General features: G+C 39.0%; 1 protein-coding gene across 5 annotated transcripts in view; it reads right to left on the bottom strand.

Annotated features, from left to right (window-relative positions):
- ESRP2 (epithelial splicing regulatory protein 2) overlaps nucleotides 1-20,130 on the bottom strand; it is a 46,149-nt gene extending 26,019 nt beyond the window's left edge. For 2 of the 5 annotated variants that reach the window (XM_064459341.1, XM_064459340.1), the window contains exons 1-3: nucleotides 19,866-20,021; nucleotides 19,478-19,630; nucleotides 18,427-18,555 (exon numbers count right to left, since the gene is read on the bottom strand). In XM_064459341.1, the coding sequence (XP_064315411.1) occupies nucleotides 18,427-18,555; nucleotides 19,478-19,612 (264 nt within the window). In that variant the 5' untranslated portion in view covers nucleotides 19,613-19,630; nucleotides 19,866-20,021. Of the gene's footprint in view, nucleotides 1-18,426; nucleotides 18,556-19,477; nucleotides 19,631-19,865; nucleotides 20,022-20,054 lie in introns of those variants that run through there. The other 3 variants (XM_064459337.1, XM_064459339.1, XM_064459338.1) reach the window with 2 other exon arrangements.
- Between the last annotated feature and the right edge of the window lie 6,969 nt (nucleotides 20,131-27,099).

Genomic DNA, 27,099 nt, shown 5'->3' with positions numbered 1-27,099 from the left:
AAAGTTATATGCTAAGAAAAGCCAAGAAATTGTGGTCTAACACCTTCAGAAGAGAAATTATAATCAAGTTGGGTCCAAGCCAATGAAAGTTCTTGGCAGAGGTACAGTGTTACAAACACTAGATAAAATTATTCCATACCTGTAGGATGGATAACCCCCACTGGTTAATTCTTAGCAGGAAAGGGCTCCATCTGTATCTTGGTCAATGGTATTTTCTATCTTTATACAACAGTTTCTAGACTTTTATTAGTCCGTACCTGTGTTAAATTCCTTGCTCCTAATAGTTAACTAATGCATTATAGTACCTACAAGTAGCAAATCAGTAAATAGTATCTTGTTAGAATAATTACAGTTGTCCTCTTGAAAGTTAGCTAAGTTCCCCTCTTGATACTACTACCTCCCAGGAAAGCATCATATCATGAACAAAGCAATAATTAACATCATGATGCAGTAGCCACCCACTGCTCTCAGCAAGAGCTTACAACTCCAAAACAACTACCCCCAAAAGAAAATTACAAGCTGACTTGAAACTCAGACAATATCTTTATGCTGTCTGTTAACCTGTGTATGGGGGGAAAAGAAGGTTGCTTTGTTTTATCATCAACACATGTGACACTTTACATAGTCAGTCTGCTCAGGAAAGATGATGTCCTAATAATCTGATCCCACGTCTACACAGTATTCACTGTGCAAACAAATGTTGCAGCATCTCTCCACAAGGGAGAAATCATGTATTGAACATGATTTAGTAGGAGCAGAGACATGATTACCCGGGCTTTGTTTCAAAATAACTTCTCAAATCCAGTTCAGGCTCTTTCCTAGGCTTAGACAGCTAACCAGCATTCCACTGCCATTTTGAGTTCAGAAATGCTGTAGTAGTGGCTACTACATATCAAGACAGAGAACAGAGGGGTAGAGCTGGGTAAGGATAGGCACTTACATCAGCATCTTTTGTAAGCTGCAGACATTTTTATATATGTACATATGTATATGTATATATGTATATATCTATAAAATGAAATTACTCAATATCAAACAGAAGATACTTGAAACTTAAGAAGGGTGAGGTATCCATCCCCAAAAAAGCCTTTACAATGCAATTCTTTGCACACTACCAAAACACAGGAAAACAACTCCTTCCCCTCAAAAAAAAACTAATTGCAAACTCTTGCAGATTCAGAAAGCCAGTTTACTTGTGACTGCTACTTCAGGTTGTATTCCTACCACAAGCTGAAGTCTCAAAACCCCTGAGGCTATAAAGCAAGTCATTGTTTAAGGATGATTTAAAGTCAGAAAATTGAGATCTGAGTGTGCTCAAAATACCTCAGCTGATGTGTAAACACCAGAAAAAAGACAACAATTCCAGAGAACTCAAAAGGACCACTTCAGAAATGCAGTTCTGGGGACTGCCACAGTCACAGGCCAGCAACAAATATTCTCCCCACAATAACAGACATGAGGAGAATTGCCTTCTTACTAAATGCAGCACCTTATTACTTTCTGTTTTAACTTCTGGGCACAGCAAAGAGCAAATATTTGTAAGAAAGGATTGGAAATGGCGATAGAAATTAGCCTCCAGAAGATGTACAGGGATTCTTGCCAAAAGGAAGCAGAGTCTTACTGATGAACAGTAATAAAACACTCTTCGAACCTTCAACTTTGTATCCTGTTGCTCTGAGGATGCACAAGAGCCCATATAAAGAGTGCAATTAGGGAGATATTTTGATCAGATACAAGAAGAAATCCAACACACACAATTTGAAGGAAGTAGCAAATGTATGCAGCCTCCTGCTTTCCAAATAAAATGTAAAAACTGTAGTTCAAAAAGTCTTCACCAAGTTAGAAAATAAAAGGAGAAAAATGCTTGGGCAAGGGAGGAAGTGCTCAGGCCAAATTATATAAGTCAAGCTGGTAAAAATCAAGACTCCTGCACTGAAATATTCACCTTTTTTTTTTTTCAGAAGGTGTTTCCCACAGAGTGTACAGGTGAAAAGATAGATAGACAACACAGCTATTTTCAGAAGCCTCTGGTAAGAAGACATCAAGAAGACTGAAATATTGCATAAGGACACCAATAAGCCCAATACTCCAAGTATACTAAGGGTTAAAGACAGCATGAGAGGCAGCATTTGTTTTTATTTTTAGCTGAGCCTAAGTATTTGGACTGCCTATTTATTAAATGTCAGTGACAACATGCAACATTGCAAACTCCTTTCCAATGGGATAATAAGCACGTCAAAACAATTCTTTACTTTTCTTATTACAGGCTAGCAGCTTAAAGTGCCTTGGATAAAATGCCCAAGGTTGGCAGGCCTCGCCGAGTGCTTATTTAGAAACTTCTATTTTAAAAAACAGCCTTTTTCAAACTTTGGGGTGTACTGCTCTGGAAGAGGGCAAAAGGAGTGTGGGAAGAATAGTCAGGAGACATAAGCAATCCTTCCTATCCAAAACAGCTTAGCTATCACATGGGTTAACTGAGGAGAGGAATGGGGTAGCAGAGTGTGAATGGGAAGATTCATCTAGGAAGAAAGCATGGGGCAAAATAGCAAGCGTAACACTGTCCCAGAGAAATTACAGCTATTTGAGATTAGCCTGAAACTGGCTTCTTTCATCTACATGAGATAAGACGTGTCCAAATTCTGGAAAGGGTAAGTATGAAAAGCATAGTTGTGGACCAGCTCTCATTACTATTGGTTACACTGGACCCTTAAGTCTTTCAGGCAATAGATACAGCCCATCATATGTATCAGGAGGAGTTAAAGCCACCAGTGCAGATGTGTTTAGAAAGCCACATTGAAATGTAAGTTAAACAATTCAGAGTTCCTGTGGAAAAGCCATCTTCAGCCTCTTTTTTCATACTATGAATTTCAGGCAGCATCTCAAGATAAGCTTGAACCGGCATATACCCAAACATAGCAAGCTAAGGACAAGTTAAGACCAGTGCCAGATTTACATTACATTTTTCTGTCTCACATGTTGAACAACCTGTCCGTGACTGTCATTTCAGAAATTCCATCCACATCTCTTTCACTCTACTAATAAAAACTCTCTCAACTATTTACCTCCTGTCATTCAACTTCATGCTGCCCTCCATAGCACTCCCCCACTTTAGCATGCAAAGCTGCCCCACCTTGAGACTTCCTCCACCAAGCTCACACACCCTGTGTCTCCCCTGTTAATCTACTCATTTCATAGCAACAGAGTTATACAGAATGTTAATTACCACTGTTTTCATCTTGCAAACAGGCCTCATTTCAACTGCAATAACCACACTGTATTGGCATCACCCTCCACCCTTTATTGCTTATCCACCAGATCAGTCTCTCTAGTAGAGCTCTGATGAATCATTCCAAATTTAAAGGAACAAGTTTGATAACTCAATACTGAGATTAAAAACCTAAACAGAGAGAAGAGGAAGAATCAAACAAGGTGCTCTGTACATTTACCTCCATGAAAACTAAAACAATTCTTAGAGAAAAGGTGGTGAGAGGGAAGGACAGAATTTGAGCACCAGTTTGAAAAACTGGCTAAACAGGATTTTGGTCATGTAGCTGAGAGTACAAAGAGAGTGAAGAGACATGTTTTGCCAGCAGCAAAGCTGGATGAAAGCCAGCACAAGCTGCTGTGTCTTCTGCAAATGAATCCCAAGTGGCTGAAATGCCACAGCCTGCTTTGCGTTGCCTTAACTATAACTGAACAAAGCTGGGGATGTTAGAGAAACAAGATTCCTCATTAAGCTCTTTCTATAGTTATGAGGCGTGAAGCACTAAAATAAACCTCTGACTATTTGGATATTCCCATTTCCCTAACTAAAAATAGCTCTCATGCTTGAGAAAGGCCACTGCATCTGCGCTGTATCTGTGCCTGGCATGGTAATGAAATACCGAGATAATTCAGTTGCAGAATGCATCCATGCTGTTAACTGAACCATTTTTAAAACAGCCAGCTACTCTTGGGGATTTTCTCTTTAATACACCTCTGAGAAATAATGGAACATTTTGCTGCTTTGTACTCATCAGACCTCCAGCAGCTCCTTGTGTGTCTTCAGAATGGGATCCTTTCCTCTAGCAATGCACGAAGTTTCTCTGTTTTGCTTCTTTTAGCCCTACTGACCCATCACTGCTAACAGCACCAGCCAAAACACAGAGTTATTCACAAAGCTTCAGAATTAAAAGCATCCTTGCAATTTAACAAGGTCTGGAATGTTATGCTAATGCATAACAAAAATCCAGAAAGAAGCTTAGCTTGTCGCCCATGCTTAAGCTAGACACACATGTATTCCCAAGCAGAAAAATGAATTATTAGTTTTATCGATATTCTTTGCACAAAGGATGGTCCTTACAGTGTGGGGACCTGGTTTCAAATCAGTGGTATCAACAGGCGTGTTACTAAATTGCCCAGAGATAACAATTTGGTGACTACACAGTCATACAAGGTCAAGTTTCTGCCAAATTAGCATATCACAAAGTGCTTATTTTGAATTCTATGCCATCTTTGGACTTCGGCAGGAGGACAAATCACATATGGTCCCACCAAAAATTAAGGCTAAGACAAACAGATGATACTTCATTTGGAATAAAGCTTGTCAAAAGAATTTGAACAGGCTTAGCATTCTAGATCAGTCTTTTGCCAAAACAAAACAAAAACACAACAAACAACAACAACAAAATGAAAACACCAAAGAAAATCCCAAACCACAAAAAAAGCCCTCTTATTCAGAAGTGACATCTTTTGGAAATTATTAAAAGAAAACTTTCAAAGAAAAATTTTGGTTCACCTAGGCTCATTTATTCCAATATATTCCCTTGAGCCTAAAGAACTCCTATTGCTAACATGTAACTGTCCTGGAGAAAGTGAAAATATACTCCTCCGTTCTGTAAAACACACTGTTTGAGATGAAAAAAAGTTTTATGTGATGCACATGTCAACTGTTTACAACTCTTTTGCTCAAACCTGGAAAATAAGAACTTTTTTTTTCATATTCATTTTAAGAAATCAATAATAAATTTCCACACTGATCAGCGCACAACTCCATGCGAGGCAGAAACTAGAAATCTATTTTAGATCTCTCTTTTTTTTAAATTATGTTACCTGAGAGACTTTGTCCAGAAACGAATTCTTAGAAAAAAAGGTGGTGGGCAGCATAGAAACCATCACAGGCAGGCAGCTCTAAGGTACAGATATATGTACCTTTGTGTACACATGTGTATGTTTACGTGTAGAATTATATATGGTGACACAAAGTATAATACTAATAATCTCATCTGATCAACTGAACTTTCATGTTGGCACATCTAACAATTCAGACTTTCTAAATTTATAAAATTATTTCTAAATTTCAATTCACTATATATCTCAACATTTTCTGTAAGCCCTGAAATCTGTTATATTTATTAGCATAGTGAAGTTTGAGAACTACAGCTGATAGTCTATCAGACAGATTATCAAATAGAATTTACCAAAACAAATCAATAATACTATAAGATCTACAGACTTGCACTAGTATCAGTGGTTTATTGTAGAAACAACTTATGTAGCAACCACATAAAGCACTTCTTCAATACAGAGATATCAGAGTTCACTCTCATGCATACTCTCACACTTTGCCATATGTGAATTGTCATTTGAAAATAGAGATGTTAATCTTTTCTATCAGCTCTCCCAGCAGAGACCGAATACTTCCCGTATTAACATCATATATAATACCAGTCTGCAAAACACATCACACGTGCTTTGACTAAAGCTGTACTGTTTATAACCATGTATGACATCCAGTCTTATCTGTGTTAAAAAAATCATTATTACTTATTAGACATTTCTGTAATTCACTACACTACAGCTTTATACTACCTTTTAGGCCTTTGGTGTAGGTCATTCTTTGTCGTATGCTCTATGCTACAAGCAATGATCTGTCTTCCCTCAGGTAAGAGAAGGATGGAAAACAAATTAGTCTCCAAAAAGGTGCCTCTGAAGATTCTCTACTCCAAGTTCTCCTTCAACAGGCAAAGATATTGTAGGTCTTCCCTCAAAGCCTGATTTTACAGGAAGTCCTCTACAATTTATTGCCAGAGAACACCCAAAACCAATTATATAGTTGCAGTTCCTGAAAGGAGATCTCCAGCAGTTGAATGCTGAAACAGGGCTGCCCAGAGATGTTGCAGAGTCTCCATCCTTGGAGATATTCAAGATGCAACTGGACATGGCCCTTGGCAGCCTGCTTCAGCTGACCCTGCTTTCAGGGGTTGGACTAGATGGCAATCATAGGTCCCTTCCAACCTCAGCTATCATGTGATTCTCTGATCTCTTTGGACTCTCTGTTTTGCCTACTCTGCAGCTACACTAAAGATCATTACATCAATGCCACCATAGTGTAGACATGGCAGAGGTAGTGGTGGCGTTTGGAGAAGGATGTGCTGTCTGGGGTGGGAGGAAGGGGAGGAAATCAAGAGATGAGATGCAGCCAAATTTGATTAACAGAATTTTCTGCCACCGAAACATAAGCAAGATTGGAGCACCACTGAAAAACAAACATCCAGCAACCCTGAAGTCTCCCTTGAGACTTAAAGGCTCTAATACAGCACGAGAAAGCTCGAGAGCAACAAGCATGGGTTTGGTATACAAAGCTTGAACACACACAACATGTCAACTTTGAGAAATATTTTCACTTGGACTTTGTGCCTCAGACCCTGCACCATGAGGGTTATTTGCAATACTCTCCATGGGTAGTTTTCTGCTTTTTCACTCTTCAAACCCTGGTGATAATGTCAGCCTTATCCATGCAATGGAGGAATTTAAAGCATGTCAAATCTACTGGGAGGTGCACAGACTGCATTTCATTTGTATTAACAAGTATGATAACCCTTTATTGTGCCAGGTAACTTTTTAAACAGAGAATCCTATAGTAAGCCCTTGCCTTTGTTCATCTGTTAACTGCTATTCCACATGGCTGATAATGGATACACGGTGACCTTGTACTGAAATTGCTCTATGGAAAAAAAGAAAAAAGTGTAAGCCAGAGTGCAGCCACAAGCTGCACCTAAATTTTTTTCCCCTTGTAGCAAAATAAGAAGATTTACTGTATTTAGATACTATTCAGACACAAACATGAAAAATAAATTGCCCCTTGGTTTTATTTCTTTGCAGGGGAAACTTGCAGAAGATGGCAGAGGCCACCCAGGTCCACGCACTAGAAGTGTTCAAAACCAATATAGCCAGTTTGATTTCTCCTATTAAGAGGAAAGCAATTTTTTGCTCTGCTGAACACTAATGCCCGAGATTATTTAGTGACTGAAGACTAGCCTGGACAAGAGCATGGTTTTAATTTCCAGCATGCCACAGACAATATGATTGTGCTCAATATGACCAGTCAGGTTACATACCACCTTATGGCTCTTGAGGTACTATAAACTCTATTAAATAACTGAGTAATCAGACACAATGGCCACCTTAAATGTACCCGAGAGAGAGACACATACGTACATACTACCCAAAACCAGTCAGAGCTCCCATCCAACTTGGAAATTTGCAAGTGTAAGAGCAGGTTCGCTCGCCTTATTCTCTAGGAGATGCAGATGTGGCACTGAACTGTAGACTGTCTTCTCCTCAAGTATATTGTGTTGCTTCTTACTACCTAATAATCCTGTTGTCATTTTGTATTCTTTCCTGAATCAAGGTCCAACAACTGCAAACCAGGTACAACGCATCCTGCTGCTTATGCTGCTGTTCCAAAACAGTTTCATCTACACTGGGTGTCTGCAGAGATGTAAACTCATATTGTTGTCTTTCTCATAGAACAAAACTAGTTCTTTTCCACCCATGGCATGAGCTAACAAAGGTAACAGGGTCAAGGTCTCAGTTATCCTATGCTTGGGCTTCTGCCGTAAAATTCCAAACATCACAGACCTCAACAGAAGTAGTAAAAAAACCATACAGAATTATATTTTTTAAGCTATTTAAGATATCCACCTTTATCTTTTACTTCGTTGGGAAGCTGAAGTTCCAAGGAAGTAACACCACCCTGTCCTCCTCGTTGTCATCACCCAGGTCAACACAGAGTTCTCAAATCAGGAAGGCACACAGCCTACATATACCTCTTATAATGACTACGAGAGTTCAAGGGAGAAAAATGGAAGGTACTCCTCAAGTTTATCACATCCTTCTATTCAACATAAAATAGAAAAGTATTTTAAATTAATCATTCTCCTTCAGAATTACAGTGAGGGACTGGAAACTTTCAGCTTAGGTGAGGGTAGCCTACAGCTAATTTTCTGCATAAAAATAGGTTTAGCATGGTTCAGCAACAGGTAGAATATGAAATACAGAAATAGATCAGCAGTTGTCATGCTTTTTCTGTCCAGTGACAGTTTGTAGAGCATAGAAGAATGACCATTGTGACTCAGGGCTGTGATAAACTGTCTTAAGGTTGAAACTTCCACATTATTTCTTTCTTTGGGTCCTTTTAATTGGGCCTGTGTGGTTGTGCGGCAAAGTAAACAGTAGCTAACTGAAAGTTTTATTTCTTCCTAGGAAAGAATGCAAAAATCTAACGTTCTGCCCAGACAAAGATCTGTCCAAGTCATGCCCCTTGAGCATTTTATGACCATTTTTTATTAATTATTTCTTAGATGGAAGTTTGCAACACCAGATAATTTGCATGCTTTCCCGCTATGGTATCTACAGCATCTAATTCAGGTAATACATTAAGCATAAAAGGGAGGACCATGGTTCAGGCCATCTAAATGTCACAGCAATCAGGTCACAGCTTTTATCTTCAAACGCACAATCTGTTTTAATAGGAGAGTGTTGAAATATGCAGAGTACTCCACAAATAAGGCACTCGAAGCTAGCCTTGTGTAAGTTAAAGCACCCCAGTCCAGCAACGTAAGAATTTCAGTTTCTGACTTACTTTACTACTATATTATGTGTCAGGAAGCTGCTAAATAAGGAAACACTTACTGAGATAGAATAAGTTTTCGCCTTTAAATCAACCTGTATGAAAGAGGCCACTAGCTATCAAAAACAAAGTAATGCAAAAAATTCATATCTTGCAGAATACCTTAACATTTGTTATCATAGATTATTCATGAATCTGTCTTTAAGTAAAAGGAAACTCTGAATAGTAGTAATGCAAAAAATCCATACTCTGACAACCTTTTACCTACATTTCAAGCAGAACTACAATGGTGCCTCACAGTCCTCATGGACTGTTTGCTATCAGCTAACTCACAGAGCAGTCATTACAGCCTGAGAGACAAGGCTGAACATACTTTCCAAACCCTAGGTTTTAATTAGTGCCATGACTGCAATATTTCATAAAGTCTTGATTTAAGCACAAGCTGTCTCTCACAGTGTTCTATACCTCCCCCACTCCCACTTACCTCTGTTTCAAGGACAGACTTTCATTAGCAATGTGATCTTTAGCACTGGCTCTGTTGACTCTAACACACGGTACTGCTCTATTTACTCAACACTGCCTCATTGTTTGTAGTGCAAGCTTAACCAGTTGTAGCAGAATAGCCAATACCTGCAAAACTAAAGCATTTTTTTTCCTATTGGTTGTTTTTCAGGTTGTTTTTGTAGTAATATCCAGGGAAAGTAAAAAGAAGAGGACACACAAAAAGAAAGAAGACATACCTATTTTCCACAGTTCAGTTTCTTTCAAGATTCTCTCATACTCCTGCCTCTCCTTTAAACTTATACCGTAAGAATGTCACAGGCACGGACCTCCTTGAATAACAGCCTTGAGATTCATGAAGTATCTTTGCTTATATAAGAATCCAAGCGATTCTTGCTGAAACCCTTACAAATATCTGCAGAAACAGGAGTATTCCCCTTTCTTGTTCAGCATGCTTTCACAAAAAAATGAGAATTGGAAGTAGATCCGTAAATCAGCTTGCCTTTAAACTTTGTGATTTTAAAGTCACAGATTAGGGCAGCAACCCCATGCATCAGGAATTGATTATGTTTGATAAAAGGAAAATGAGAGTAAGAAATTATTATCTCTAAGATTTCAGCAGTTCAAAACTGAGTAAGATCAGGATTTACACTTGGCCTTCCATGGGATTCAGACCTGCCCAATACAGAACAAGGACATTAACGGTGACATTACAATGGTGACATTATTTAGAGGTTGTTTCCTTTTATAGGACTACATCCTTTCTTTCAGGTAGCTTCTTGTTTCCAGAGTGAGTTCATTAGGTCTGAAGAAGACTTGATATGAGTTGTGTGGAATATGAAACAAGTCACACGACTTCTTGCGATCAACTCTGTGTCTGAGGTGTATAGGAAGAGGGGGCTGATTTATATTCTCTTTTATTTCTTTAAGCATACCACAAGAGCAGCAGTTTTCTCCTGCACTTAATATTTACATGGTGCTATTTCACATGCTTTACAATAAGCAAAAGTTAATCCTGTAACAGTTTAATTATGCTGTAAGAAGTACCATTGGCTAATACACTTGAGTAATCAATCAAGCAAACCCCAGAACCCTGCACAGCCATATTCTTGTGACTGCTATGTATTTTCCAGTTCTTAATCTCATGCATCCCTCTCCAATTCAATAGTTATTGGCTTCAAGAGGTTTGATGTGTCTGTTTTCAGCTGCAAAGGACTCCTAAGTTAACTTTCAGCCTTTCAGGTATGCAACTACAACAAGATCTACTTACAAACGAAAACCTCCACAGTGGTTTTTGCACTTTTATTTTCCAAGTTCCATATTGTAGCTCTACTTTACTCTTAGTGCAATTCACTGCAACAGAGTTACTTATCAGGAAAGTGATTCTGCCATAATTTCTGTTAAGACATTTAATTTCACACACTGCCAGTTTCTACAGAATTCATTATAATATTAAAGCACATGCTTGCACTGCTCTAGAATTAGAGCCAGAGAATGGAAACACCACTAATTAAGTTTTGATTTCAATTCAGTAAGACTGATAACACAATTCAAAGACTGCCCTTCAGCTCTAGTAATACAACCTTTTCTTTTAAGCTAACAGATGTCCAAAATCATCAGAGGGGCCAAGTTTTTCTGAAAGAGAATACAACGGTTTCTTAATCTTAAAACAGTTTCTTTCCAATATTTTTGTACTGACAATATCCATTTCTCAACACTTTTCACCCCTTTCTGCCCACCGTAGCAGGGGGAAAGAAAAACTAAAATATTTTTAAATGGAAGTTGTTTTGTTACTCATCACAGGCGGTGAGCTTTTAAATTTCAATTCCCAACATCTTTCATGTAACATTTCTCTTATAACTCACACCTACATTGACAGCACGTGCATTTAATGAATGAGGGACAGATTAATAAAGGAGCTGTTTATAAACACAGAATAGAGACTATTGTATAGAAGTATACTGCAGTAAGTTGTGAAAAGTTTAAAGAACATCAACCCAGATTTATCAGAGCAAAGCACTAAAAAAATAGTTCATGGAGCAAACATGACTTCTCATTCAGTACCTTCATAGGACACACACATGCAGCTGTCTTTCAAAGTATCAATATTTTCCTCCTTTCTTGAAATAAGGTTGTGGCTTACAGAAATTGATCAGGAAGGAAAAACCAACATGATACCTCTGCAGCTTTCATGCAAAGTAGCAACTGTTATGAAGAAAGAAGGAAAAAAAAAAAAAAAGCTTTTCCAGAGCAGACATGAGATGGCAAAGACATGAATGTGAGGAAGAGGGAGACTTACTGTTTATGTTTCTAGTTAGGAGACATAAGAGTTGCAATTTTAACCACAGAAGTAATAAAACAGGGTTGACATTATGTTGCTATAAAAAAACATTCATCTCTAATCAGCATTTTTAGTTTTGGCCACAACACTGCTTTGCTAGCAATATCAGTTCCAGCATCTATGCGTCACTCTTAAACCTCACTGTTCAGCAAAGTGCTGCAACACATTGACAGAGATGTTGCCCTCGTTTGGCAGCTCTTAGCTACCCAAGACCTTCTGCAAATACTTAAGGGTGTTTTTTAAAACAAAACAAAAAAAAGTTCCAAGTAAACCAACACATAGATAAGAACTGTACAAAAGCTGTGACAAGAATCAGATAAAATGCTACCAGAGGAAGAGGGAACCAGTGGAGATTTGCACACAACCCAGAGTATCCACACGGAGTTTTCTAAGCTGCTTCTATGTTAACATGTAAAAACTGGTAGAAGCACTACATGTATACTTATTGTCAAAATGGTAGAATACAAATCCTTTATTCTTCATTTTTTATTCCACAGCTACTTTTGAAAGCCCTGAAAACAGTTCATTAACACACTTCCAGTGACGTTTCCAGTAGCTACTTACAGCAAGTTAGAGGAAAAAAGGTCAAACCAAGCCTTTGAGGATCATGCAATCCAGAACTCTTTGTGTTAAAAGGCTTCTACCCTGTGTTTTACTGCCTTCCAATGTCTTTTTTAAAAAGTTGCAAGTACAATTTCAAGAGAAAGTCAAGTATTCAGATATAATATTATAGCTGTGAGAATATCCAAATTGTGCTAGTGACACAGTTTTCCAACACTGCACAACATCACACAGTGTGAAGACAGGCATTTCAAGCTGTTCTGGGCAGGTCATAGTATAGTTTATTTTCTTTTATATGCTAATCCACCCAGACTTGGTAAGAGATTTAAATTACTGTTTAACTTCACCAGAGCAAGCAGCAGCAGCAGCATCCACTATCATAAAGTCTACTCGGGCTCATCCTCAGACCACTGGGCCAAATTATTCACTTCTAATGAACAGTGGCACCTCTAATTTTAAGAGAGGGTAGCCCAGCTAGCCAAGACTTCCACATTTTTATGCTTGCAAAGAAAATAATATGCAGCTTTAGACAAATTCCCTTAATTCTCTCTCATTCTGAAGTGCACCCAATATAGGAACAAAGCAGGGTTTCAGGGAATACTCGAGGAATTCAGATTAAAACATTGCAGCCTTTAGAGAAGGTAAGGTTATTGTTTTTCCACAAAACTTAACAGAACATAAATTCTGCCAATAACAAATGCATTCACACGATCTACGTAAGTATATTCATGTATACATATATATAATATACATAACAGCGGAACTGTTTCTGCTATTAACTTTTCTGTTTTTGAGAGAACAGATTTGAGTGTGTCAATAATAACGTAGCGGGAGCTGGGTAGTACAGAGGATTTGGAAAGGGAAAAGTAGTTTACCTATACCATCAGCCACAGAATTACAACTAGGGTTCTAAAACAAGAGTTAGCCATCCATTTATATCGCTAAAGAAAAAAAATTCCACACTACAGGAAGTGTCAGCACATCCTTACTTCCCCACAATAGAGACTGATGATATCCTAATATTAAGTATGAAATATAATTTAACCAATGTTCATCTAAGTTTACCAACAGAAATAGGGAGCTATTAGATATACATAGTAAAAACCCCACATAAGGCTATATGCACGCAGTACATGTGCCCTCCTGTAGGAGTGGCAGTTTATCGCTTAGCTGCCCTGACAACCTGAAGGCCACCTTGTGTCTGTCAGGAAATCCTCATCTCTCACTGCTGATACCAAAGCAAGGCCACAGTTTCACAATGCAAACTTCTTGGTGGCCAACCTGCCTTAAAACTTCTCTCTCCTTTCACCCACGCTGCTTGTCCACACCTTGGTGCTATAGCTGCCCTCAGAAAAGCTACCTAATCCACCACACTGTACATCAGACAGAACCACTCCAAACCAGAACTGTTTTTAACTCAGAACAGTGCCCTGCTCCAGTTTACCGTGCAGCCCCAAAAACCTTTGTATCAGCAGAGTGCAGGTGAGGGAGGTCCATGTAGCAACACCTAAGTGAAAGGTGCCACTGAAAAGTTTTCATACAACTGCAGCTTGAGAACGTGGTGCGGGGGCAGAAATACTTTAAGCTGGTATCGCCAAACATGTTGGATCATGAAAATACAACCAAAGGGTGTAGTTTCATGAGACATGAGCTTGGACAGCAAAGCAGCTTAGAAGTTCCCACCCTACTGCTCATTTCAGTGATCCTGTTTCCAGTACGGCTTCACAAAGAGTTTTACTGACACAACAAAAAGATGGCAAAGTATGGTACAGGGGCAAGAAAGAAGCTGGCTTCACTGCTGAAGCCAAGCCTTGTGAAACTACACCCTAAGTATTTGTTGTGGAGAGAACAGCTCGGTCAGTAATGTTTGCCAAAGGTTTGCCAAACACCTGCTCCAAAACTTCAGGACTCAGACCCAGCAAATATTCCAAAATACAGATTCTGTTAGGAGTTTTTTTGAGGTGATGCAGCCACCAAATAATGTAAGTTGGAAGATCAACCATGAGACAAAAAAAAAAACAAACCAAAACAAAAAAACAACCACACCCTGCATTTTCAGGCTTTTTTCTGCAGTCTGAAAGTTCAGAGGTGTATTTTTTTTTTAAAAAAAAAATCATTTATCCAAGATGAAGGTGTGACGGTTGGCAAGTGAGCCAAGAAAGCTTTCTGCTAGCACTTTGTGAAGAAGAGGCTGCAGAACAAGTTTCTCTTAAAAAAAAAAAAAAAAGAAAAAAAAAGAAAGAGTTGTAACCGGTTTATCAGGTTAGAGGAATTCACTGGTTCTTCTGCCTCCCCCCATCCCATTTCTTTCCAGATGCTCATCTAACCAGCTTGTTTCTTGCTGAATTCGTTGATATGTGAGAAAATAAATTGCACCTGCAGCACAGCTGGATGATCAATAGGCATTCAAACATGCTTTAGATGCTTTAGAGAACTGAATTTGCTATCACCTGATGAAGTGGCAACCCCTCAGTATTTTCGATTTGTGCATAGTTTAGGAGCGTGGGGAAGAGGCCCAGCTTTGTCTTTCTATGCTTAAGAATATCAATCGAATCTATTATTGATGTATTGGATTCAATGTACAACGTGATGAAAGATCAGCAAGACTAGGTAGAACAGCCTTTCAAACCATTTTTTAATACTTATATGTCAATCCATAGGTGAAATCTGGATGCTTACAATAGGTCCAAAAGCAGACCCAGCTCTCATGAGAACCTCTCCCTTTTTATGTATATCATTTAAAGTAAGATGGTAATAACAGCTAAATACTGCAGACAGTTCTCCAAAATTATTAGTTCTTAGACTTATCCTTTGTCAGGGAGACATGCAAATATTGCCTTGCAAAAGGAAAGGAACATGTCTTAAGGCAAGTCATGCTGATTCAGCCAGGCCTTCAGTATGGGAAGGATAAAGAAATCCACAACACTTTCAACTTCGCATTCAATCTTTAACTTAAAACCCCCATGGCTAGAACCAGAGAAGCATACGAGGATGTCAGCATTTTGATGACAGAGTAATGGGGCTGACAGAAAGACAAAGTTCACTTTGATTTTGCTCTCTAAAAGCAAGCTTTCATTCCAGCAAGGTTTCAGAACAACCTGAAAATAGTTTTCTCCCTTAAAAGCCTGGAAAACATAAACTTCCAGCAGTTATGTAGAAAAATATAAATAACATGCTAAAGAAGCCAATCCTGTCATTTGAGGATCTGAACAATGAAACCTAGCAAGAATGTCCCAGTAATGCAGGAAGAACCGTAGGAAGCTATTCCTTTTAGTAAGCAGTGTAGGCAATGCATGTTTAGAGGCTTACATCACAGGCTTAAGACCATTCCAAATACACACTTGAACAAGAGGCATCCTACTTTCTTTGTTAAAAAAAATGCTCACATTTTTCTACTCATTTTGCAACTACAACAACACATCTCAGTCAGCAGCTATAAGTTCACCATTTTTGGTCCAACAACAGAGGTAAGTTACCATCTTGAACTAAATACATCAAGCAGACTCCTTCCAGAGGGCACACATTTTACGACTTCAGGTAACTATTTCCCTAATATTCATACATTACCAGGGGCTCCCCTCCCCACCCAAAGCGTGGCATCAAAACATTGCACGTCACCTATCAGAAAATACAGCTGGATCCCATAAATGCATTAACATCTTTGGAATCCAATGCTTGTTACGCTGGACAAGCACAGTATTTAAAAACTTGTAGCAAAACGTATAGAACATACCCTGCAGCAAACAGCTTGGCTATTTGGGGGCACCGTGCTTCAGAACCTCACTTTGTAAAATTACACAGCGAAAATATATCAGTGGCAAACCCTATTTTAGAATATTTCTTAAGATAAACCTGAGTAGTAAGTCAACTGAAATGTAATACTGTAAGAATATGAAGTAAAATTGAAGTGATGCATCATTTGTTGAAGTGCTTTGTTACAAGCAGAGTAGAGACTTAACCACAGGTGGTAGGCTTTTGGTAGACCCTATCACTGCTGGAAACTGAACTAAATAGTAATAGAAGGAGGCTTCCTGTGGTCAGTGGAAAAACTCCAGACCTACAGTAGCTGATCTACTGTTTACCAGCTACGAATCACAGAATGGTTGAGGTTGGGAGAGACCTCTGAAGCATGGCTAAAAGTTACAAGGGATTTGTGCTTAGTAATTCTCACTTCCCTCTACATGTAGAGACTGCGAACCCAAGGCAAAAGCCAGAAGCAGGCACAGAAATTTTCAGTTACGTGACTGAGTTATGTGCTAAAGTGAGCAATTTTCAGCTGCATCATCAAATTTTCTACCACAATCCAAACAGGGTGTGGAAAGCTAATTTCACATACTCTATAACATTATCTCAAATCAAGGTACAAGTCTACTTCCTTTTCCTCCTCCTTTTCAAATAACCACTTCACCCACCTGTGCTTTTGCTAATCAAAAAGCTTAACCTGGGGGGGGGGGGGGGGAAATCTGTTGACAAATACATGACTCATCCTTAAAATACATGATACAATTAAAATATTTAGTGGATTTATCTTCAGAAATGCAGAAAAGGATCTACTATTAAATAATATGGAATTTTGCTTTTTGCCACCATTGCAAGTGGGAGGATGAATTAATTCTCTCCTAACTGCCACCGAGTCAGGACACACAGAGGGGATGGGAGATGGGCTTAAGTAAAGCACGTTTCCAGAATTTCTATGACGGAATTGGCCACAACACAACTGGCATCCAACAATTAAGGGCAAAATAATTTTTTAGTTGCATAGATATGCCAAATAAAAAGGAATAAATTTGTTGTTTTTCAAGAGTCTCTACCCACCTACACGCAAAGGTAGCATTTCCTTTTATTTGCTAAAGCAGAACCACCTACAGTGCAATTTATGGCAATAAGATACAATCTCTCATAAGGTATTGAGTATAATTAAAGTGTGTCTGTTATAAAGGTAAACAGAGTGTACTAGGCTAAGCTGTTCCAGATGTCTTTAGTGCAAGATCTGGGACAAGATCAAACCTGCAGCTGCACATTTTCTCAGGGGTTATTTTGAAGCTATAAAAAAGAAAAAAAGAATCACCTCTTGGTCTTGGACTCTAGCAAAACTGGTGCAAGTAAGATAAACGCCGTTTGTTGTCAGATTTTAAGACCCATGAAAGTTACACAATTCTATTTTCAAAGATACTCCAGACTGAAGTGTTAACCATCTAGTATCAAAGGGGTTTAGGACCTAGTCTGCCAAGTTATCTGTGTCACCAGAAGTTACAGCAACACAAACCTGTTCTACTGCCTGAGCAAGTTTCTTCCTGAAACACACCTACAAATGATTCAGACAAGGTGTGGAAAGCCAGTTTTATATGTTACACAAAAATGTACTATTGTATTTTTCCATTCAAGCACATTTCCTATATAGAAAAGACAGTTAAAGCAAGCAAACTTTCAGAAACTGCATATGTGTACACTTCTTGCATCAAAGTTTTTTAGGTAACTTAAGGCCTCTTGAACTGCAAAGATCATACAGATTTACAGTCTTAGAGCGATATTAAGCAAGCAAAAGAGCAAAATCCAGAAATCGTACAAAAAAACCCCAATCACTTCATAATCCACTGAAGTAATTGAGCTCATCTGGAAGAGAGCAATACACAAAAGCACAGCTGAGGTTTTATGAAACTATAGTTTTGAAGATTTCAACTAACTTTAACAATAACAAATGATAAAAGGTAGAGTTTTTAAATGCACTTTATAGTAGTGAACCGGTAGATTGAAACAAGACACCTGAAATTTTAAGGTTTGATTAGCACTGCTAAATTAAGTAGTGCTCGTATCGGCCTACTCTTAAGGCTATGGTAAGAGAAATTTGGAATAAAAGTAGACCCATCAAAATAATCAGAATCCAGGTCTTCCAAGGACTAGAGCATCAGCTCAAATACTCTGGTATTGTACATAACTTTTTCAGAATTATGAGGGTCCCTTTTCAAATGGTTCAGGTCTCATTTGGGTTAGCTTTAAAATAAGCACAAAAGCTCGCTAGTGATTTCAAAGTGAAAAGCAACACTGAAGTCTATTTCTTTTATCAAATCAATTGAATCTTGTCCCGAAGCTTCACCCCGAACAGCCCCTGCTCCCCAGAGCAGCGCCTCACCTGTTGGAGAACCCGGTCCAGTGGTTCAGCTTTGCTCAGTCCCTCTGGTGTTAAGCCACTCACTTTACGACACTGCTCACTTAAGTCCAAATTGTCTGCTTTCACCAGGGATTTGTGTAGCGTCCCTACCTAAAAGCATGTAAGAAACGATGGGCAGAAGTGAGGGACAATCGAATTAGCTCTTTTCAACATTGCGTTCAGACTGCAGAAAAATCCGAAAGGTGCAGCATCACGTTCCCGATAACGACGGCAACGAGCAAAAGCATTTGTCGATTTCACAAATCGAAACCTTTTGCCTCGGTTTCTTTCCCTCCCACCCAGGAGAGCCGCGCTCTCCGCGCCGGGCAATGGGAGCCGCTTTTCGTGAGACCCCTTTTGCAGTTGGCACCGATTTTCATGGGAGCTGTTAACTGCAAGGGGAAGATCACATACTATGGAGGCAGTTTCATGAATCTATTCACGAAATCGATGGTCGTGCTTGGTTTATCAAAGCCCTGCATCTCTAGGGGGTTCTTGTTTATGATAGGGCTTTTGGAAAAAAATTATAGAGTGTGTTTTCAGATTAGCCTAAAAATTGAAGGAAGTCAATATTCAGTTAAAGGTTATCCAAACACTGGGTTTTTTTTTTTTTAAAAAAAAAAAGCCCGCCGCCGCCCCCGGCAGCAGGCCGCAGAGGGTCCAACGGTTACCCCGAGACAGCTCCCGCGGAAGCACGCGCGTCCGGAGCCGACTAAGGGCAGGTTCCTGCTTTAAAGCTTCAAAAGTCAGCGGACACCTTCGGATCTGAAGCTGCAAATGTTTTACGGGGGACGGGGCAGGGGGGTGGAAGCGGCCAAACTTCCTTGAAAAGTTACTTCTTCCCTTTAAAACGGCACAGAAAAGGACCTTGTGGAGGGACTGCCCCGAGGAGGGCTGACCCCGGGCAGGGGCCCCGCTCCCTCGGTCCATTTGTGAAATGACCATACGGCGGCGGGGAGGCGGCGAGCGGCCCGGCGAGCCCGCTCGCCCTGCGCCCGGGAACGCGCCCTCGCGCCGGGTGTCGAAGCCATACCTTCTTGCTGGGGAGATCCACAACTTGCCACACCAAGAGAATTAGTTCCCTCTCATCCGAACCCAGTTTAGCCCCATATGCACCAGCTGTTGCCCCAAACAACACCACCAAAGAGTCACTGTGCGAAGCCGTCATGACCACAGGGGGAAACAACTACAATCAAAAGCAGAGGTCAAAAAAAAGAGAGGAGAAACAAACAAAAGACACACAAACAAACAAAAAAAAAAAAAAATCTCCCAAGGCTCACCCCCTACCTCCAAGTGATCGAAGGGGAAAGGAGCGAACGAAGAGTCACGATATCAAGAGAAGAGAAAGAGCTATTTAGGAGGTAAGGGTGTTGGAGACAATAACAAAGACAAAAAAAGATGGAGAAATCTTCCATCTCTACCTGTTCCCGGTGATCTCCTTCTTCCCGGGACTGATTGGGAGGTGAAATTAGCAAGCTGTGGGTTTCTTTCCCTCTGACATCATGGCAGGAGCCCAGCCTGAGCTTGGCCTCTTTTTTTTTTTTTCCCCTTTTTTTTTTTTTTTTTTCTTTCCCCCCCTTCTCCCTTCCCCTTCCCCTCTCCTGAGTTACCTGCCCTCGGTGCAGCTCATGTGACTCTAGTCAATCTCCCAGGGGGACAAGGCCATTGGGCCCTTGGAAAAGGTGTAGGAGGGACGGAGGGAGAATCAACGCCTGGCTGATCTGGCCTGATTGGTTTTTGAGGGAGATCAGAGGAAAACTCCCTTTCTCTCTGCTTAATTCTGCCTGCAGGAAGTGCCTCTACCTGCTTTCAGTTTTGCGGGGTGCCGTCCGGCGCTGGGCGCGGGCAGTGCGCGCTCCCGCCGCGCGCCCGCGGCCCTCGCGCGGCGGCCGGGGGGGGCTGGGGCCCTTTTGGTTTGGAAATCTGAAGAATAGACACGTACGGTTGCTAAAACACAATCTATAATTTAGCTCTGAAACGTACAAACGCCTTCACCTGCTTCTAATTAATCGCCTCTTGCGCGCGTTGCTGCGCGTGGCGGAGCTGCCAACGTGAACGAACAATAGGCGTGGTGTTACACGGGAGCTTTCGGGGGTGCTACGGGCAGGAGGTACTTGGCATTTTAGGCTTTCTTCTACATATAGTCTACAAAAGTGGGTGCTAGTAAAATTATTTTTGGTTTTGAGAAAGTGTGTAGCTAGAATGTTTTGCAAATTAGAAATATAAAGCCCTGTATTTTCCACCTTCCAACTGCTCAGTAAAGAGCTACCTCCTGGGCTTGAACTGAAGACCAAGATTAGCAGTTTTTCTCTATGCCTCTTTTCTGTTTTACAGGTGAGACTCTACAATGGGAAAACACCACCTAGTTTAGCTGCTATAAAAGTACTCCTCTAAGCGTTTTGGCTCAATGGGAACACTAATAATATTTATAACATTGGGGCTGAGACAGTTCTTGGAGATGTTGTCAAACTCAAATTTATTTTAAAGCAAAAATGAAAATCAAAAGGCCTCTAAACTCTTTTGACCATGTTGTTATTTTTCCTATGCCACTGATGAGTTACTAATGATTTTTAAAGGCCAAATGCTGCAAGTTAGACTTGTCATAATTTTTCTTTTGCTTCATTAAATCTCACCTTGTACTTCAATATTAGAGTTGTGTTGAAATACAGTTTTTGCTGAATTAAAAATGGTGCTGCTATTTAGCTAGTGATGTCTATCATGGGAAAATGCAGAGCTGGCCATTTAACTGTGATTATCTGATGGGTTTAAATATTAACATCACATTTTCTCTTCTTCTTTTAACATGCTAATTTTATAATTGGCTAATTATAGCAGGTATTATGGACCTCCTTCAGCAAACACCAATTCACATGCTACCACCATCACCAAGACTCTTTCCATTTATTTCAATGAAAGAAAACTACAGTTCAGAGATCCTGTCTCATGTGAATTATCTTAGAATTCATGTGCTGCAAGTACTTACCCAGCAGAGGCCATGCAGAGAACTTTGTGGTGCACAGGTGTAGCTCACTGAACCTTACAAGATACTTGTTAAATCCCTCTCAGCTGTTGTCTCTGCTGCTCACATGTGCAGCTGCCTGAAAGCAGTCCTGAAGACAGATCATTGCTATAGAAAAGGCAAATTCCTAAACACTCTGAGATGAAAACTTTAATCTGTAACATAAATATATATTTACAATTCAAAATGTTTTCAGCAGTGTATCTTCTGGCATTGCTGAATTTATGCAACAGCTCTATTTTCTTCTGTCAGTAAATGTCTAGAAGTCCTTAGTAAAATAAAAAACCCATTCATATTCCTTTTGCTTGGTTATATCCTTTGGATATAGTGGTAATGAAACAGCATAACACCCTGTTCATTGTATATAGGATGATTCTTATCCCTTAAGACTGTAATAAGAACCATAAGAATACATTGACTTCAAGTGTGAGAACAGTTCTTTTTATCCCAACCTATTCCCCCCCAAATACACATATAACATGGGAGTGTTTGCGGAGAGGCAGTGTCTGTACACATAAATGTAAACACAGATTTTACCTCTAGCTATGTTCACAGAAAAAGAGCATCAATATGCTACAATTTAGCTGCTTTCATGACGATGCCACTTCATAGGCCTAATGTGTAACTATTTCACACAGAAACAGTATTATAGTTAGCAGATTTCTAGAGACGATCATACACGTGATATATTCCTGGCCAGCTTGACATATATGCTCCCAGGTTTCAGTGAATTGGTACAGAGAATGCCAATACCTGTTGTCTTTTAGGATCTAACATGAAAGAAAAAAGTATCATAATCCACTTACAGCAACACGTCAAATTAAAGAAGTCCTACTCATATCAATGCCAAAGACCCTTGAAAAACTATTTGAAATCTAGGCATGGTATCAAAGGCTAGTGAGCCCAAAAGCTTGTATGCTTTTCACAATTCTATTAGCTCATCTAATAAAATGTAGCACCTCTTCCTAGAAGACCCATCTGGTTTCTACCATTAGACTATCTTGACTCATATATTTCTACTGTTACTAACTTACCTAAACTATTTAGCTAAATTGCATTCAAACATATTCTAAAATGGTTGAAAGAAAAATTTAAATAAACACTGGCCTTCCTGGAATTTCAGACATTTTCATGTATCGGATTATGAAATTGTTTTCCCATTTACCTTCTATTGACAACCCTCCATCTCTCTGCATGCAACCTTTAATAAAACTAGCCTCTGCGAAGTTATTGATCTGAAAAATTTAAAGGAATGACATTGCATGTCTCCACATAACAGCACCAGGATCCACTTCCTGAAACATGTGGGACAAGCCCTTGTGCACTGAGCATTAGCAAAGTTAATATGTAACCAAGATCTTGCTGAAATAAAGAGTTACTGCTCACCTTTAGCTTTAATCCTGGCAGGCATATTTATAGAAGTTCTTGTCTGTAGGCTCCATACAAGGCTAATGTCTCATAAATGTAACTGGGTGGAGAATAAAAGTTTTGAGGATGGACATTCATTGTTATGCAAGTTCAGCATTGTGATTATTTTGTTTCTTTTTTTAATCAAACAAACAAAACTGGAAAATAGAACAGTTTTACGCTTCGATCACATGAGAACACTGAAGAAGCTCATGAAATGCATTGTGCTTCCAATGGACAAATTTGTAGTCACAATTTCATTCTTACTAAACACACAATCCAGTTTCATGAATCAAGACAAAGACAAAAAAAAAAAAAAAAAAAAAAAAAGAAAACACTACCACCCCCTTTTACCTGTACTACATTATTATTAAAAATCCCCATGGACTGAATGTCCTGATCACTGGAGTTCTTTTGTTATAGCCTAATAAAAGGAGTATGAAACTTGGAGACATGAGATCTGGAGTAATATCCTGGCCACATTCAGCTCTACCGCAATATCACAGAATCACAGGTGGGAAGGGACCTCAGGGATCATGTAGTCCATCCTTTCTAGGAAGAGCAGAGTCTGGACAAGATACTTAAATTACCTTTCAGGGAAGCTAAAAGTCAAACTTCTGTTCCAATTTTGTATGATATTGAAAAGTTGTCTTCCTTATGAATACTTTACTCATCATTTAAAAGGAAGACAATGACAATGATGTTTAACTTCGTAAAATGTTTTGAAATGCCCTGACAAAAGTGAACTAACTTTGAAGTTGGGTATAACTTCAAAATTGGCCGTGCTGGTAGTGCAGGGAGGTTGGACCAACTGACCTCCAGAGGTCTCTTCTAGCTAAAATTATTCTGTGGTTTGAGAAACAGAGATGCTATATTAAATAAATATGGAGCCTTGGTGTTTATCTGCACAATAGGATAATAAATTCTCTGTGTGTCTCAGGATCTCCAACTTGAACTAGCACAGAATTGAACTGACACACTTAAAAGATCTGTAAGTGATCTATAAGCACACATGAAAAGACGTTTAGATTTCATACCTATTCCGTCCTTGGCTCCTGGATGGGATTATAAGCAACTGTAGCAATATTTTCTGGAGGAGTAGCTTACTGTAACTTCTGAAACATAAACCCATATATAAAGAATTTTCTGGCATCCTTTCTTCAACAGCAAATGAGTGGGAAAGGGCATGGGAAAAAGTGTTTATCAGTGTTCTTTGATAGCTGTCCAGATGTTTGGAGAGATATGATTTTTTGGTCTGCCAGGTAGGTCTGTCATGATTACAATGCAGCATAGAAGCCTTGAAATAATTTCCATTGGGATATTCACAAAAGCTTGGCAATATGCAAATGTGCTTCAGAAAGGTGGTTTCCAATGGGTTGTTACCCTGCAGATACTAGCCCCATCCTGAAAGCATTCACTTAGAATCCTGATTCAGTTGGAATTTAATTTTTATTGACCCAAAGGTAAATGGAAACATAAAATTGATAACTAGGCTAGATAAATAAAAATGACATTACTTTCCCTCTTATTTTACATAGCTTCTGTCCTTCGTGGGATGACAGTCAGTCCAGTGTCTTAATCCTACAAAGGTTTTATATGTGCTCAGCTCCCACTGGAACATAAGGGTATGGCTCTTTAGCCAAATTTCTCCAGATTACAGGTATCAGGCTTTTGAAGATATAAGCATTTACTTTTATATCAAATTTATGGACAGATCAAACATGCATGCATAGTAGTGTTTCATTAATATTATTATAGATTTTTCATTAAAGGGAACAGTTTACAACAAATACAGAGTGAATTTTGATTTTTTGCTCATCAGAAAAAATGCTTTCTTTCAAATAATTTACCAAAGTTTTCCGGAATTGGAATAATTGAAATGTTGGCTGGTGGGGACCTCTGGGAGCCCTCTTGTCCAACATTGTGCCCACAGCTGGACTACTGCCAATGCTAGACTGAACCAGCCAGTGCTTTGTCTAGCTGCATCTTGAAAACCTCCAAGGGCAGAGATTCCAACCCTCCATGGATGACCTGTTCCAAAGCTGTGCTACATTGCTGATGAGAAGCTTTTTCCAAGTGGCCAATCTGATCTCACTGCTGAATTTTTAAATAATTCACTGCAACTAGTTGAGACAGGATCTTTAAGCTGCGGTAAGTTAGACAAGCCATGTGATATGATTTCTGTTACCTAATGAGATGAATATGCAAGTACTTCCTGAATCTTTCAATCTACCTTACCTGTGATTGAAAATTCACTTTGTGTGAAGCTTTATTGTCCCTAGAATCTGTCCAAATAAACTTTCATTGCAATTGGTCACTTTTTTATTAGTCTCGGGTATAATATCAAAACAGAAATTCAATGGAAAATATTATTTCTCTGGCAGATTTTTAAGCAAATTAATGTTCAGCCTTAGCTTAAAACAATTCTATTACTAACGTATCCTCTCTTTGTCCCTTAAAAGGATATAGCAGTTTACAAGTCTGTCAGTGAGACTCCATATCCAACAGTAAAAAATTTGCTTTTTAATAATGATGTTTAATATAGAGTTTTTTGTTACATCATCTATAAAGGGAAAAGGCCCACTACCATCTCCATTACTACCACACTTCAGCGAAAAGAGTAAATACATATACTGATAACACAGTTCACTGCAACACCTAAAAGCCAAAACACTGGCTTTCATTCACTGCTCTTTAAACACAACTGAAGACAATAATCTTATTAATTTATGAACACTAAAATTCAAAATTACTCCGCATGTTTAAACTTCAACACGATAAACTTTATATCCTCTTCTGAAAAGATCAAGTGCTTAACTCCTTATAACAGAAAATGAGAATGACCTGATGTCTACATGAAGCATTTAGTTTGGGCCACTTTATCCTTTATATTTCACAGACCAACCCAGAGGCTTCCAGTCATAGGAACAGCAAGACAGGAAATCCAGTAGTCCTTTAACATTTTATGAAATAATTTTTGTATTCACTCCTTCAATGAATTGATTATATTCAGCCCACCATATTCCCACACACAAATGCATTCACACTGTAGATCTAGAAAGTTCTTAGGAGATAACTGAAACACAAAATTAGTGATGTTTGAAAGTGAGACAGCCAAAGCCATCTGGAACTTTGGATATCCAACACCAGTCACCTTGCATGAAAACAGAAAAAAACAATTAGACAACAGAAGAAAGGTAAATGTCACTACCTACATCAAAAGATCTGCATACTATACACTACTCCCACTTATGGAGAGTAATTCTGACAATTCTGCAATGTAGCAGTGATGAAAGAACCGGTCATCAAGTGAATACAACAGACCATATACTGGAAGTCCAAATTGGTCAATGAAAAACAACTGGATGAATAACAAAATTAATGATTAATTTATGCAAGTTACATTTTCTCAAGCTTTACTGACGACTGGCTGATACTAGCCTCATGAGAGTATCTTGGCACAGATCACTAAGCTCTGGCTTTTTATTCAGATTGTACCACAAGCTCTCAGCTGACTTTAAAACCCTGACAAGAAATGAGGGTGTGTTCCTGTAATATCTCATTCCCATTTGATTTAGCTGCTCTGATATTTAACCTGTTTCTTCATTATAATGTAATTAAATTTATTCCACATCCAGATATGTTAATAGACATCTTTTTCTCACCACAGTATAAATAGAAGTAAAATATAAATGCAAAACTTAAGCAAAACATAACTACCTGTCGAAGTATTTAGTCTTTAAAAACATTTCTTCGATGTATTTTGTATAATAAACTGATGAATGTAATTATGTGCATCCAAAATAGACATGATGGGAGACCTATCATTCAATGGTTTCTTATTCTTTCATCTTAATTATGTTTATTTTGCTCCACTTTACTTCTACCACCAATTATTACATACTTAGGAGGATCTCATAGGGGGATTTCAAACATTCTCTATATCCTATTCTATCCAATTACAATGGTGGAAAAATTTCCCCAAAGAACCAGGCCTCTGATACAACTTCTGTGCTTTGTTTTTACTGTCTTTGTCTTGGAACTACCTGGTCTTTAAAAAGTTAAATGTCTGACCTGTTACTACCAGGCTCTAGTAGGACTAATATGCCAATTTCTAGGAAGTACTTTCTACTCTATTATTTTCAACTTGATAAAACAACTACAGTTTTTACAAAGATATGCCATTTTTTCTACAGCACCTCTAGATGCAGTTGCTTGCATGGAAGACG

This window comes from Phalacrocorax carbo, chromosome 8 (genome assembly GCF_963921805.1).
Source record: "Phalacrocorax carbo chromosome 8, bPhaCar2.1, whole genome shotgun sequence".
Lineage (NCBI taxonomy): Eukaryota > Metazoa > Chordata > Aves > Suliformes > Phalacrocoracidae > Phalacrocorax > Phalacrocorax carbo.
The sequence above is the reverse complement of the archived record's forward strand: the minus strand, read 5'-3'. Positions and strand labels throughout refer to the sequence as shown.